Source organism: Populus nigra, chromosome 9, assembly GCF_951802175.1.
Source record: "Populus nigra chromosome 9, ddPopNigr1.1, whole genome shotgun sequence".
NCBI classification, from domain to species: Eukaryota; Viridiplantae; Streptophyta; class Magnoliopsida; order Malpighiales; family Salicaceae; genus Populus; species Populus nigra.
The window spans coordinates 16003773-16020939 of NC_084860.1; the positions used below are offsets into that span (position 1 = coordinate 16003773).

At 35.0% G+C, this 17167-nt stretch overlaps 1 protein-coding gene across 1 annotated transcript; it reads left to right on the top strand.

Moving 5' to 3' along the window:
- The first annotated feature begins 6971 nt into the window (after positions 1-6971).
- On the top strand, positions 6972-10053 carry LOC133703298 ((-)-germacrene D synthase-like). Its single transcript, XM_062127760.1, has 7 exons — positions 6972-7225; positions 7457-7730; positions 7878-8253; positions 8376-8594; positions 8747-8885; positions 9172-9420; positions 9497-10053. The coding sequence occupies exons 1-7, from the start codon at positions 7043-7045 to the stop codon at positions 9818-9820; spliced, it is 1764 nt and encodes a 587-aa protein (XP_061983744.1). The 5' UTR covers positions 6972-7042; the 3' UTR covers positions 9821-10053.
- The last annotated feature ends 7114 nt before the right edge of the window (positions 10054-17167 follow it).

Genomic DNA, 17167 nt, shown 5'->3' on the forward strand with positions numbered 1-17167 from the left:
ATGTTTCGCTACGAAGAAGAGGGAGAATGATATGAACTACTCGGAAGGAAGGTATAAGGGTTAAAAAGTAAACTACCATAACCCCCAAATACTTACCTCTGTGGTTACCAGCGTTAATTTCGCTAAACTTTTTGCCCCAAATCAAACCAGTCAAGCAAATAACCAGAACAACCACCAAAGAAAAAAATATAAGAAATACTCTAGAACAATTACCACCTCTACATATACCTCTAAAAGATTTGATGCCAAGCTGTTGAGTATTGACCATATAGCTCCTATCCATGTACCTACAATGCAATCACCATTTCCCGTCTGGTGCAAGTCATATCTGACTTGTGAATACCATGCTAACAATCCTAGTCATGGTATTGAAATTTTTTATCCCTTCAAGAAAAAGTTGTTGGGGCTCATCTAAATAGGATGGTAACTTTCAAAGATTCACCCAACATGAATTCGAATCTATTACCTAACCATGCCACGGGAAACAATAGAGTAGATATGATGGAAGTCGAGAGTAAAGACAAGGTGTTGAAGTTGTCTATAAAAAGATTGTACGACATGCTTGTATGATTAGGATCCTTAAAAAGAAATGATAAGCATCACTTGAAGAAAGGTGACCATTGCAAGTTTCATGAAGCAAAGGGATATCACATTGAGAATTGTGTTGAATTTCACCCAAATACGGCAAGAATGCTAATCATGAGAGAGTTGAGGATTGAGATTATGGAGTTTGGCAATGAGGTAAGGATAAAAGAAAATTAGAAAAGTGATGGATTATTAGGTTGTTGAATAATCCCCCCCCCTAAAAAAAATTATTAGTAAAATGAAATGTATTTTATCCAACATCTAAAACAAACAAACAAAAAAATATAATAAAATAAAAATATTGTGAAACCATATATTTGTTATCAATATTAAAAGTATTTTGCATTTTATTATTTTATTTATGTATTTAAAAGAGTTGAACATTTTATCTGTAAAAAAATTGATAAACAGTAATTTCTAAAATGCTACTTAAAAAAATGTAAAAGTACTAATTGTTGTTCATTTTTTTTTATTTCCGCACTTTCATAATTGCAGCTGTTAATAATCAAATTTTCTCCAACTTTTTTTTTTAGTTTAACGTTGATGTCCGGGTCAGCTTGCGCGCACCTCTACTAATCTCACGGGCCCTGAAGTTAACGACCATGTAAGCCTCTAGTGGCCATCATATGAGCAACCACAGGGCTCGAACCTGAGATCATAGAGGGAGCAAACCTCTTACTCCAAAGCTTTTACCACTGGACCACCACCTAGATGGTTAATTTTTTTTCCTATTGTATTCTATTATAAAAATTATTATCTTGAGTTTTTGTCCTTCATAATTGAAATTGTTAATTAATAATCTTTTCATCTCTAACTTTAACATTTTTAATGTTAAATTATAGGTTTTTTATTGTGTAATTTTGATTGTATTTGTGTACTAATTACAACTATCTTTGACTTCAAAACCCAAACGATGTAATTTGAGTTGAGAGAATATTATTTTAGTTGCCTCCAGCTGTTCAAATAATAACAAAATTTTAGTCAAAAAAATGTGCTAATTAAAACTCTTAAATAGAGTTAACTAAAAACTACTTAGCAATTGAGACTTTAACATGAAGACAATAAAACTCATGTGACGTGTGTTGATCATTATTACACTCCATTTTCATGTGTCAACCGACAGCCAACGTGATGTATGTGTTTATTTGTCGTATTTCTCCCTTAATTTGCAGCATTGAAATTCATGGTTGCTGCATACGTGTACTAGAGATCATATGGCCATCTCGATTTGCTCTCCTGTGGCTATAAATATTTCTTTCCATTTCTGCTATGCTTAACAACGTACAATCATGCATTTACACAGTCAGCAGCACTGAAATCAGCCACTAATAATAGATACATCTGTCTATGAATCCTACAAGATAAAGTTATTTGATGATATTCATCCAGCGTAATATACATGTAAATTCTAAAAATTTATAATTTAATATTATTCTTTAATATATTTTTTCAAATAAAAAATTTTTGTACTTGAAACTAATATAGATTCACATTACCTTATACTTAATTTTTATCAAATAAATAAAAATGATGAGATTTGAACTCGTGACCGCTTGGTCATCAAGGCTCTGATATCATGTCAAAGAATCATCTCAACTCAAAAATTTAAGTTATTAGATGAGATCTCAAGATATGACTTAATATTATTCTCTAACACTATAAACCAAAAACAAGATTGTTGAAGAAATAGAATTATATCATCTAGTATGGACAGTAAAATTTTATTTTTTTTCTTTTTTTTAGCAGTGTATGTATTAGCTAGCTTTTAATATTTCATGGTCAAGATTTGATGGGAGTGATGGAAGGGAGCATGGGAAACGTTTTTCTTTTCATTTCATTTCAGTTATCATGCCGACATCTTTTTTATGTGAAAAATAATGTGGAACCATGTCTTAGCACAGGCCCACGTCTATGTCAGTATAACGAGTGTAAGCAGTTAAAATTATTTTTTAATATTAAATTTCCGGTAAAAAAAAACAATTTTAATTTATTCAGCAGTGGCTTTAGAAACAAAATCTGTAAAATTTATTCTAAGAACATTTTAACTTAACTTATTCCTTTCTAATAAATTAAAATGATAGTTACAGTAATCATATTAACTCATTTACTTCTTACTCTAGTTCCTACCAACAATTATAGATTACAAGAAACTATAAAGCACATATATATCATCTCAAAATAATTCAATAAGTATAAACATAAATCAATAATATATTTTTGAAATAAAGATAAATAAATACTTGAATATGAAAAAATTATAACAATAATGTTATTTCTTACAACTTAATAATGAAAATAGTATCTATTCCCTTTAAACCAAGATTAAGAATTGCTTGCTCATGGCCTCTGAAAATTCCAGCATTCAAGATAATCTCTCTCCAAATTCCAGCAGCAAAAAGGAACCCCATCCTCCAGTTGGTCTTCCCCTGTTTTTGTATCTTAGTAGGTTGTTTTCATAATTAGATAAAGGCTAAAGATAAGGAGGTTAAAGGTTGTAGAAAACAATCCTTCTAATCCCCTTAGATTCCTTCCCAAGACAGAACTCCTTGTGCATAATTTTCCAGCGGATCAATGTCAATTCCGCATTTTAAAAAGGCATATACAATTGTTTGTTTGAGTTCTAAATTGATTACAGTTATGACTAATTTTCTTTAAAAAAAATGGGTAAATTAACCACTAAAAAGTAGTGATAGCTATATAAATACTCTTTTTTCTTCAAAAAGTTGTGTATTTATTTTTCACATATGAACATCTAGACACACAAGTGTTGAATCACAGCAAGCCACCAAATTTTAAAAACAAAATATCAAATTCAATGTTCTTGACGAAGATCCAACCAAATATTTTGTTATCATGATAATCACTAATTAGTAGAATGAATCAAATCTAAATTATTTTGAATATAGATCCTTGTGTTATTTTTATTTTTAAATGCATTTATAATAAAATGAATGGGAAAAAAGATTGTGTGTGTGTATGTACAAATCCTTCAGGGGTGAAATTGAAGAGATTTGAAAGTTTAATGATCAATTAGAAGCTAAATTGAAGAAATCCAAGATCAAGAACCAAAATAAAAAAAGACGTTGAAATCTAGGGCTTAAATTGAAGTTCATTAGGGGTATAACTGTATAATATTAAAAGTTTGAAGCCAATCAAGGGTGTAATTAAGAATAAATCACAAATTGAAGGACTAAAATGAAATTGGCCAAAACAGCGCCATTTTGGTGTTGACTGCTCATCTTCTCCAGAGGGGCTACTCAAGTGACCCTCTTCCTAAGATATTTTATGCTTTATTTCTCCACAGAATTACACAAAACATACGCCAAAATGATCACCTAACTTCTGACTACACTCTAGCGTAGTCAGTTCTGGTTAACTACACCACAGAGACGGTGACACTGTCCCAAAGTGACCATCCTGACCAGCTATTTTCTTGCAACAAAACTTACAACCTCTGATGTCTACTTTGAACCAACAGTTTGGATTTTTGTAGGTTAAACCAAGGGCCAAGATTTGGCATTAATGGAGACCTAATGTCCCTCTTTCACACCCTATAAATAGATGTAGATTTCATGGCTTGAGGGAAGAGAAATAAAAGGCCAAATTCAATAATAAAAAATCAGCATTTTCCCTATTTTTTTTTTTTTTTGCCACTGTTTCTCTTTTCTTTCTCTCTTTATCGTGGCCTTTGGCCACCACTAATTTGACCATCACCATCTCCACCACAATTAGACGACCACCCACCTCAAGACATAAGTGTGCCACCAAGTTCTCTCTCTTCTTTGCAAACTTCTCCTCCCTCTCATACAACCAACCATAGTCGTCGTCCAATAGACCAGCTCCTCTCCACAGCACCACCGTGGTCCAACGACATAAACCATTATTGCCAACCTCTCCTTTTTTTCTTCTCACTGGTGGTTCTCTTTTGCTCCAACAACCAACCATATCAGCTAACTCCACCATCACCAACCAACCTCTCCCTATGCCAATAGTAGCACCACTATCAACCTCTCACAACAGTCCTCCCTGCATGACCAACCAGTTACTTCCCCCTACATTAGGTAGCTTTTCTTCTCCTCCCTACAATGAAAATCTATTGCTACATACAGAATGAGTTTGTTGTGCATGCAGAAGTTAATTATAATTAAGATTGTCACTAGGTCTGGCCAGTGACCATGTAAGGCTTGAACTGGACCCGTTTCAGCCTAACCCAAGTGGTTGGGCCGTGTCTGACCCAGACAAAAAAAAAGAAGAGAAGAAGGAAACAGATCTATTGGGCCGAGATCGACCTAACCCCTTTTTTGGGCTGAGCTCGGCCAGCCCATATATTTAATAATATTATTATATTATATTATTATAATTAAAATATGTAATATTAAATATTAAAAAAAACAAAAAAATCTAAAAACATTTCAAGAGGCATTTCAAAATATTTCTAATTTTTTGCATGTTTTTCTATCAATTTTGCACAATATTGGATTGTATTTTTACATTAAAAGATACAAATTCGATATTAAAGCACCTGTTTTTCTCCAAAATATTTCTTAAAAAAATAAAAATAAATAAAAAAATCTCAAAACTAATTTCCCTTTTCAAAAAACAAAAAAAAAGTTTTGTTTTCATGTATATGGTCAGATCCTAAATAGTTTTCCAAGCATATTTTTATAAAAACAAAAAAAATGTATATTTCTCATGTTTTAAAAAGCAAAAAAAATGGATATTGTATTTTTACTTCTTGTTCATGCATAAATACACCGAGTGCGGATTAATACCCTTATGCATTTTAATTTTTCCAAATAAACCTATTTTTAGGTTAGGTGGGGAATAAGGGTTTGCGTCGTGACTTTCAGTTAGGGTTCAAATTCGTGAAACATCCAACTATGAATTGAATATTTACTCGATAATAGCGGTCACATCGTGCCCCAACCATTCCTTATAAACCCCTATACTACCTTCACGTAAGGTAGTCACTAGACAGTTCATTGACCTTTTGAGACCAAGTAGAAAGTTAACCCTTATGTAATCGCTTAAAACCTTTCCTTAGAGTATGGACTCTTTAAATATTCATTTTGCATAGGTTTTCGCCATTCACACCCGATGCGCATGTACACATGTTTAGATCCATACATATACATCAATTCGTTGTAAATAACATACATACATGTATCAGGTTGAAATATAGGTCCCTAAAGAGTCTATAACACTCGACTCCGACCAAGAAACATGGAAGATGAAGAACGTGCTCACTGTGACGCTCATGTTTAAGAAGAGTTGGAGTCTCAGAAGGCAAGTGTATCTCACATCACCAGTTTACTCGAGCAAACACTTAGAAATGCCTCTAGTGAAGGTGCTTCCCACCAACCCACCACCTTTGTTCAGACCTGAACAACAACTCAATCTGAGGAAAGAATGGGAGAACATGGTCAGCAACCCTTATACAAACAAGTATTTGTGCAATCAGCAACCGGCGCCAACCCCTATGATAGTAGATGTGTTTGCCAATAAATCCCATAAGACAAAGGCATCTGATGACATTAATCAAGATAGGATAACAGCACTGGAAGCCAAAATCAAGATCATTGAAGGGGTAGACTTATATAACCTAGTTTAATCAAGATAAGATGACAACACTGAAAGCTAAAATCAAGATCATTGAAGGGGTAGGCTTATATGACCCAGTACGAGCAGCAAAAATATGTTTGGTCCTCAATATAGTCATATCGAAGAAGTTTTGTGTTTTTAAATTTATCAAACATGATGCCTTATTACACCCAAATCGTGCTGTAACAAAATAATAAAATAATACATGATGAAAATTAAGACACAAGTTGTTAACCGGGTGAATTAACTATGGTTAATTAATTTAAAAAAATATTGTTTTCATATATATATATATATATATATATATATATATATATATAAAACAATATTGTTTTAAAAAAATAAAAAAATAAAACCTAATTTTAATTGAATTACATATTAATCTGTTAAGTCAATTAAATTTTACCAGTTAACTTTTACATGACCAGATCCCATATCAAGATTTACCCAGAAAGCTAGGTCGGGCATGATTTGATATTTATGCTCGGTGGCATGTCATGGTCACAATGCAATGTAAAATCAACATAAAAAGATTCCTTAAAAACAAACAAAAGAGAACAAGACCCACTCATCTCTGGCGTTTATCTCAAACCCAGTACTAGGTGCCTCCCTCACTCCTTTGCAGCAAAAATTTTAGAGGGGGTTTGTTTTTATAATTATTATTTTATTTATTTTTAAATCACATAAGGTAGTTGGCATTGGCATGTGGTAATTAATTCCAGCATCGAGCAGCACTTTTGAGCATCTAATTTCGCTTCAATTGTCTGCTTGAATTTCTCTATAAATACCACAAGGTGGCAACGCTTGTACTCACAGCCTCCCCTTGAAAGCACGAAGCTTTAAGCCAATTGAGTTAATGTACTTTTGTCTTGATACTGTGTCTTCCTACGCCCTAGCTATCACCATAGAGATGTCTTCTCATGTTTCAGCTGTTCCAAACTCAATTCGAGATACCATACCAGATGTCACTCGACGCTCTGCAAGTTTCCATCCGAGCATCTGGGGTGATTATTTTGTTTGCCACACTTTCAACTCCATGGTAAATGTAATATATGTGCGTATATAATTCTCTATTATATATGGTAGCCAATTTATTCTCCATCATGGTAATACAACTCCTTAATTTGTCCATCGAACAACGAATACTAAGGCTAATTTTCTAGTTGCTTGTCTTCTATCTATAGATTGCAGGTTTATCTACGTCAATATGCATATCAACTCCCTTACAAATTAGTATTATGATGCCTGTGCAATTTAATTTTCTTCACAGTTTGATGATCATTTTGAGCAAGAATTTTATAGGCTGAAGGAGGAGGTGAAGGAAATGCTATATGCTACTACCAACAAGCTTTCGCAGCAACTGAACTTTATCGATGTAATCCAACGTTTGGGAGTGTCTTACCTCTTTGAAAGTGAGATTGAAGAAATGTTGTGTGACTTGTACCATCAAGGTTGTGGTGACGACTATGTCCATGATCATGACCTTGAAATGGTTGCTCTTCGATTTCGATTACTTAGACAGCAAGGGCACTACGTTTCATGTGGTACATAGCGCTTCTCCCGAGATAACTTCTAATTTTTCTCCTTTTTGTCCATTAAATCTCTTGAAAATCAAAATTTTCCATATTTTTTCACAAATGAGGAACGAAATGATGAAAGTGATCATATGGTGCATATATATATACACATAGATGTCTTCAAGAAGTTCAAGGATACTGAAGGGAACTTTAAGGTTTGCCTAGCTAACGATATTCAAGGAATGCTAAGCTTGTATGAAGCTATACACCTCAGGGTTCACGGAGAAGATATTCTAGAGGAAGCTCTTACCTTTGCTACCACTCATCTCAAATCAATAACAACAGACATGTGCCCTCCTCCACTTTTGGTAAAGCTAAGACATGCCTTAGATCAACCCATCCACAAGGACCTACCATGGCTGGGGGCAAAGCATTACATCTCTATCTATGAGCAAGAAGCTTCACATAGTGAGGTTCTGCTCAAATTTGCAAAGCTAAATTTCAACTTCCTCCAAAATATGCACCAAAAGGAACTTGCAGATATGACAATGTAAGTTTTTTGAATGTTAGGTCTCTAATTAGTTATTGTATAATAACTATAAATTTATTATATTGAATTTAATTAACTACAGGTATTTTATTTTTTGTTTTTTATTTGTTTTTGTCATTTAGGTGGTGGAAAAAAGTGGACCTTTCAAAGAAGCTTCCATTTGCAAGAGACAGATTAGTAGAGTGCTACTTCTGGATATTGGGAGTGTGCTTTGAGCCTCAATACTCTTTCGCTAGAATAATTATGACTAAAGTAATTGCCATGACATCAGTGATGGATGATGTATATGATGTATATGGTACAATGGAAGAACTTGTACTCTTCACAGATGCAATTGAGAGGTTTGGTTCACAGAACTAGCTAGTATACATGAAGTTATCAATTAATTAATTAATATACATGAAATCATACTAGTATACATGAATTTCTTTGAACGGTATTCACAATAGGATATGAAATTTATTAATTAATTATAATTACTAATATCTTTCAGGTGGGATATCAGCAACATCGATCATCTCCCAGAATATATGAAGTTTTTTTACAAACAACTCTTAGATGTTTACAAAGAAATTGAGACGGAGTTGGCCGAGCAAGGAAGATCATACAGGGTTGACTATGCGAAAGAAGCAGTACGTTTACTGTCAAGTCAACTCTTAACTAGTTTGAAACTTATTGGAAAAACTTATTACAAATTAATTCACTGGAACAAACTTTGAATTTTAGAAGCAATCAGAAATTGTTTGCATAAATTAATCAATAGCAACCTCTTCTTCTTCTTCTTCTTCTTCTTCTTTTCCACCTTATGGTGACATTTCAATCAATGGGAATTGTCTTAAAGGTATTGAAAAATATATTTACATAATGAATTTTTTATAGTCAATTTTATCATAGTAGTATTCTTCTTGTATGTTTCAGATGAAGAAACAAGTTCAAGCCTATTTTGTTGAAGCAAGATGGCTCCATGAAAATTACATGCCAACAATGGATGAGTACATGCGCATCTCATTGATTTCCTCTGGATATCCCTTGCTCACATGCATATCTTTTGTTGGGATGGGAGATATTGTAACAAAAGATGCCTTTGAATGGCTAAACAAGGATCCTAAGATTGTTAAAGCTGCGTCCGTCATAGCCAGGCTCATGGATGACATTGTATCCCACAAGGTATGTGTTTTGTGATTTCTTTCTAATATATTGGATCGATCTCCGACTATTTTCTATTGAATCCAACTCTTTGCAGTTTGAACAAGAGAGAGGTCATGTTGCCTCAGCAATAGAGTGTTACATGAACCAGCATGAAGTTGCAGAGGAACAAGCATATGATGAGCTACACAGGCACGTTGTGGAGGCATGGAAAGACATCAACGAAGAGTTGTTAATCATCCCTAAAGACCATGTGCCGATACCCCTCCTCACTCGAGTTCTCAACCTTGCCCGGGTGATGGATGTCATGTACAAAGATGGAGATGGGTACACAAATGCCAATGGAAAAGTGAGAAATTACATTACTTCATTGCTCATTGAGCCAGTGCAGCTAGCTAGTTCGAGCTTATTAGTTTCATAGATAACACTGTTAAAGTGTAATTTATAATTTGAAGCGTCATTAATTATTTGCTTTAATGAGTCAAAGTTGCTTTTATTTTCTCTGTACCTAGGAAGTTTATGTCCTCCTAGTGTTTATTAAATTAGTCTCTGTTATATAGAGACCTTCTCTATCCAGTATTGGATGATCATAACAAAAATAATAAAAACATTTATGGTATTGGTTGTAGCTCTACCAAATATTTCATACAAAAATCTTCTTCAATTATGTTTCTGCAATCTGTTTCCAACATATTTGGTATCATAGCTAGTTTCTTTAAATGGCTTCTTCATCAAGTATTCCTATTTTTTTCTATACAACAACTTAGATTCCTATCTTTAATGGGAGATCAACGTTATGAATACTAGAGTTCTCATATGGAGACTATCTTCATTTCACAAGCTTTATGGACATTATTTGACGAGGGATATGAAGAACTAGCCCAAATAGGATCTGTTGCATCCTGGACAAAACAAAATGCAAATGAATATAAGCAAATGTGCAAAGAAATGCAACAGCCTTAAGAATAATTAAGCAAGGAGTAAGCAAATCAATTTATCCCAGAATTTTCTCTATTAAAAAGGCAAGAGAGGCATGGGAGATTTTGAAAAATGAATCTCAAGGTTCTTAGCAAGCTATCTCCATACGACTACAGAATCTATTGAGAGAATTTGAAAATCTTACAATGAACGATAGTGAGTTTGTTAAAGATTTCTTTTCAAGAACCATTGAAATCATCAATCAGATAAAAAGTTGGGGTGATAATGTTTCTGATAAAAGAATTGTTGAGAATATTCTCAAAAGTTTTCCAAAAAAAGTTTAGCATATAATTACTATTATTGAAGGGAAAAAAAAGATTTGTCAAGGCTTACGATTCATGAATTGATGGGATCCCATATTAAGGAAAGAGTCCACATATATGTAAATACATTATATATAGGGATAGTTATCATGTGCAGTACATTCCACCATTGTATTGTATACAACCCTAAAGGTATAAATACAAAGGGATGGTTGGTTTATCAATCATTCATCACAATTATACAAAAGACTCTTTCTAATCTTAACTTGGTATCAGAGCAAAAACAAACATCCAGCAGCCTTCTATCGTCCAGCAGTCTCCTTTCCCAGCAGCTTTCTTTCATACTTCTCCCTTACATCCGGTTCTCTTCTTCCAGCAAATATCAAGAACGTGTTCTGCCAATCTTCTTCCTCCTATGGACAATCAAGAACTTCATTATTCTGCTGCATCTGCACCCCAATCTTCTTTCTCCATTATGGCGCCGACAGCCACCTATGGTGTGTCCCCTGCTGCTGCCATCATATCTCTTCCTAACACGCAACAGGTAATGTCTTTAAAACTCTCCAATACCAACTTTTTGTATTGGAGGATGCAGATGAAGTTGTTCCTCTTGGGCCAAGGCGTATACTCTTTTGTTGATGGCACATCAACATGTCCTCCTCCTCATCTGGAATCTGCTGCAGTATCTTCATCCTCTGTCAGTCCTGCCTACTTGACATGGAAGCAGCAAGATCACCTAATCATGAGTGCCCTCTTATCTTCTCTCTCGGTGGAAGTTCTGCACTTAGTGGTGGATTGTAGCACCTCCCATGATATATGGAGAACGCTGGAAACAGCTCTTGCGTCTCCTTCAAATTCCAGGATCATGCAGCTTCACGGTTCCTTCCAAGAGCTACGCCAGCAAGATGATTCTGCCAGCACCTACTTGCAGAAGGCAAAAGCATTGTTTGATGAACTTGTTGCGGCTGGTAGACCAATCTCCTTGGCAGAATTCAACCTATATGTGTTTCGGGGGTTACGTAGCGAATTTAAAGATCTTGTCACCAGCTTGTCTACCAAGGCTGACCCCATCTCCTACACTGATCTCCATAGCAGTCTACTTACATATGAATTTCTTCACAAAGCTGCTCTTCAACCAGCAGTAACAGCACCTCTGTTACCAACCCCACTGCAGCAACCAGCAATTATAATAATAATAATAATAATAATAATCGCAACAATGGTTATTGTGGAAACAATGGAAACAGCAATTATACCTTAGGTCAGCAATTTGGGCAACAAGGACACCGATTCTCCTCAGGACAGTTTTCTGGATCTCCCTCTCGGCTATCAGGACAATTTGGGCAGCAAGGTAATCGCTTTGGTGGGTATAATCGCAGTGTAAAATGTCAGCTGTGTTATGAGTATGGGCATACTTCCCAACAGTGCTCTCAGTTGGCTAATCATCCTCTTCAAGCCAATGCCAATGTCGCTTTTAATAATGCTCCTGCAACATCTCCTATCACATGGTTTCCTGATACGGGCGCAAATCATCATGTAACGCCAGACATTGCGAGTATGACGAATTCAGAACCTTACCTTGGTAATGATCATCTGCATGTTGGTGATGGTAAGGGCCTTGTTATTTCCAATATTGCTCACTCTAAAATTCATTCCCCAAAACGCACCTTTACTTTATCCAATATTTTACATGTTCCTGCCATTAAAAAACCTCTGCTATCTGTTCAAAAATTTTGCCTTGAGAATAACGTGTTTTTTGAATTTCATTCCTATTTCTTTTATATTAAGGACCTCATGACAAAGGAAGTGCTTCTTTCCGGTCAGAGTAGAGATGGTCTATATGTTTTGTCTGAGTCGTCTGCCATGTCATTGCCTCAGGCTTTCTCATCTACATGTCTCTCTACTTCCGCTGATATCTGGCATCATCGACTTGGGCATCCAAGCCCACGCATTCTGCATTTGTTGGTGAAAAATAAAAAAGTGTCATGTACGACAAAATGTTTTAATTTCAATTGTCCTGCGTGTCTTTTGGGCAAGTCGTGTCGTCTGACTCTAAAAACTACGGGTCATCAAACTCTAGCTCCTCTTGATTTAATTTTTAGTGATGTCTGGGGTCTCTCCCCTATGTTGTCATCAGACAGTTTTCGCTATTTTGTTATTTTTATGGATGCCCATACAAAGTTTATCTGGTTTTATCCGATGGTTGCTAAGTCTGATGTTTTTCATATTTTTCATCAGTTTCAAGCGCTCGTTGAGCGCCCATTTTCTTTAAAAATAAAATCTGTTCAAACAGATTGGGGTGGTGAATACCGAAAACTCAATACATATTTTAAAACAATAGGTATTCATCACCGTGTGATCTGCTCGCACACCCATGAACAAAATGGCATGGTTGAACGTCGTCATAGACATATTGTCGAAACTAGACTTACCCTTCTTGGGCAATGTCACGCTCCCCTTAAATATTGGAGCTATGCCTTTGAAAGCTCTGTTTATTTGATTAATCGCATGCCAACTCCGGTACTTAATTATAAGAGTCCTTTCGAATGTCTTTTAAAATCATCTCCTGATTATGCTTTTCTTCGTATGTTTGGGTGTCTTTGTTTTCCATTCCTCCGTCCATACAATACTCATAAGTTAGATTTTCGTTCATCTGCTTGTGTTTTTCTAGGATATAATAACTCTCATTTAGGTTATCGATGTCTTGACTTGACATCCAAACGTATTTATCTTGCTCGTCATGTCCGGTTTCATGAACATGTTTTTCCTCTTGGTAAATCTGAACAGATTGCAGTCCCACCTACACATCCTACTGCCGCCACTATACCGGTTACTTTATATCATCCAAAGCCACTATCTTCAGCCCTTCCACCGTTACCCCCCACACCACCTACATCTCATTTGGCTCCCTTACCATTATCTGCGTGTTATTATCATGATCATGTTGTAGGTACATGTTCAGATTTGCCACCCTCGCATGCAGTACAGGTTCAGATCGCTCCTGTCAGCTCCCCTGGTTCTTCTCCTGCTGGTTCCCCTATTCTGGCAGTGACTCCAGCAGATTCTACAGTTGGTTCTACCCCACAGCCTGCACATATATTGAGCTCCTCATCAGGTTCTTCCTCTGATTCCTCTCATAGAATTAATCTATGTGTTGATCTGTCGAAATTACAGCTTCAGGAGATACCGGCCAGTGTTGATAACAACTCCTCCCAGCCGACACGTCTCTATCCTATGGTACTTCGACCACGTCCACTAAAGGATGCTAACTTCAGTGTTGCAACTTCCTCACGGGTTGCAACGTTACCTCAACAGGAGCCGCTGTCCTTTAAGGATGCCAACAGGTATTTGGTTTGGCATAATGCCATGCAGGAGGAAATCCGGGCACTTCACTCTAATCATACTTGGTCATTGGTGCCCTCTCATCCATCTATGAATGTGATTGGTAGTAGGTGGGTTTACAAGATTAAACGCCACGCCGATGGTCGGATTGACCGATATAAAGCACGGTTGGTTACCTGCGGCTTCTCTCAGCAAGAGGGGATTGATTATTTGGAGACGTTTAGCCCAGTGGTTAAGCCTACAACGGTACGTCTTGTGCTCACTATTGTTGTCTCGTATGGTTGGAATATTCACCAGTTGGATGTTCATAATGTTATCTTTAATGGGAGATCAACGTTATGAATACTAGAGTTCTCATATGGAGACTATCTTCATTTCACAAGATTTATGGACATTATTTGATGAGGGATATGAAGAAATAGCCCAAATAGGATCTGTTGCATCCTGGACAAAACAAAATGCAAATGAATATAAGCAAATGTGCAAAGAAATGCAACAGCCTTAAGAATAATTAAGCAAGGAGTAAGCAAATCAATTTATCCCAGAATTTTCTCTATTAAAAAGGCAAGAGAAGCATGGGAGATTTTGAAAAATGAATCTCAAGGTTCTTAGCAAGCTATCTCCATATGACTACAGAATCTATTGAGAGAATTTGAAAATCTTACAATGAACGATAGTGAGTTTGTTAAAGATTTCTTTTCAAGAACCATTGAAATCATCAATCAGATAAAAAGTTGGGGTGATAATGTTTTTGATAAAAGAATTGTTGAGAATATTCTCAAAAGTTTTCCAAAAAAAGTTTAGCATATAATTACTATTATTGAAGGAAAAAAAAGATTTGTCAAGGCTTACGATTCATGAATTGATGGGATCCCGTGAAGCATATGAACAAAAAGTAAACCAGTATAGCAAGCAATCATTAGAGCAGGCATTTCAAATCAAAGCAAATTTTTTTTATAAGAAGACAACTAGATTTCATCAAGATCAGAGAAAAGGAAGATCGTTTTTCAGAAAAGAAACACGTGGAAGAGCAAGTGAAAGTCATAATCTGCAGAAGCAGAGATAGAAGTTGAGGAAGAGGAAGAACAAATTTTCAGCAAAGAGGGAGCACCAATTCTTATTGTACTATTTGTAAAAGAACTGGTAATGAAACTCGAGACTGTTTCTTCAAATGTACCAGATGCAAAAATTCCTCTTATTCTGACAAAAACTATTGGCGCAAGGAATAGGCAGATGGTAGTGGAGAGATCAATATAACAAACTTTTCAAAGGATGAAGATCAATTGTTCTATTCCTACATTAATGTAGAACACAAAGTAGAAGAAGTATGGTATCTTGATAGTGGTTGTAATCATCATATCACTAGTGATTCTTCAAACTTTGAAACTCTTGATGAAGCTTATTTTTCTCATGCTGAACTTGGTGATAGTAAAAGAGTGGAAATCAAAGGAAAATTTGATGTTACAATCCACTCCAATGAAGGTAATGAAAAACATATTCATGATATGTTTTACTTTCCTAGCATTGGTCAGAATCTTTTGAGTGTAGGACAAATGATGAGAAAAGGTTATAAGTTGATTTTTAATAAAAAATAATGTGAAATTTATAATAAGAAAACAAATAAGAGAATAGTTGTTGTCAAAATGAGTTCTAACAATATTTTTTCCTTTAAACATGAAATCACTTCATGATGCTGTTACGAGAAGTGAACATGTTAATGAATCTCATCTTTGGCATTTAAAATATGGGCATCTAAATTATAATGGCTTGTAATTGTTAAATCAGAAAAATATGGTTCTGAGTCTTTCTTCTGTTCAATACCAAGTTAGAATCTGTAAAGGTTTTGTGTATGGAAAAATACATCGTTTTCTACTCCAAAGACAGCTTGGAGAGCCAATGCACTTCTGGAATTAGTACACGCAGATATTTGTGGCCCCACTCGAACTCCATCTATGAGTAACAAGAGATATTCCTTACTCTTTGTTGATGATTATTCTAGAATGATATGGATTTATTTTCTTGATAAAAAATCAGAAGCATTCTCTATATTTTTGCAATTCAAAGCTTTTGTAGAAAAGCAAAGTAGGTGCCAGATGAAGATTCTGAAGACAGATCGTAAAAAAAAGTTTATTTACAAACCTTTTCTTGATTATTGCAAAGAAAATGGTATTCATAGGCAACTTACTGTTAGACATACTCCTTAGCAAAATAAAGTTGCAAAAAGAAAGAATAGAACTATTAAAGAAATGACAAGAAGCATGTTAAAAGGGAAAGGACTTCCTAATAAGTTTTGAGCTGAAGTTGTCAATACTATAGCTTATATTTTTAATAGATCTCCAACAAAAGTAGTTTAAAATCAAACTCCATTTGAAGCATGACATAAACGAAAACCTAATGTCAGTCATTTTAAAGTCTTTAGCAATATTGCTTATGCTTTTATTCCTTCTCAAAACAAAGACAAGCTTGATGAGAAAAGGAAGAAATTTATCTTCGTTGGCTATAATGATAAATCAAAAGGCTTGCAACTCTTCAATCCTAAAAAGGATAAGTTACTTCTTTCTAGAGATGTTATTTTTTATAAATCTGCAGCTTGGAAATGGAAAGATGCAATCAATCTAGAATCAACAACATTGGAGTTACTTGAAGCTCCAAAGCAGCCTGATATTTCCAATTCTTCTTCTTAAAATGGAACTGGTTCAATTTCTCATAATGAAGGAAGCTCATCAAGTTCTAATGAAAAAGCAAACACAAAATCTTCTCCAAGGATATATCAACCATTAACTGACATTTACAATTCTTGTCATGTTATTTTCTTTTCAAGTGAACCTCAAAATTTTAAAGAAGCAATATGAAAGGAAGAATGGAGGAGATGATAAGTATTAAAAAGAATCAATTATGTATGTTAGTTGATCTCCCAAAAGAAAAGAAGACAATAGGCTTAAAATGTATGTTCAAGATCAAATACAATGAGGATGGTAATAATCAGAAGCATAATGCTAGAATTGTTGTAAAAGGCTACTCACAGCAACTTGGAGTTGATTTTACATAAAACTTTTGCGCCTATTACAAGAATGGAAACTATCAGATATATTGTGCACCATCACTAACTCTTTGGATAATTAGAAGACGGATATATGCATCGTTCGTAATTAATTCTTGCTTTATTTGTCGTATTTCTCCCTTAA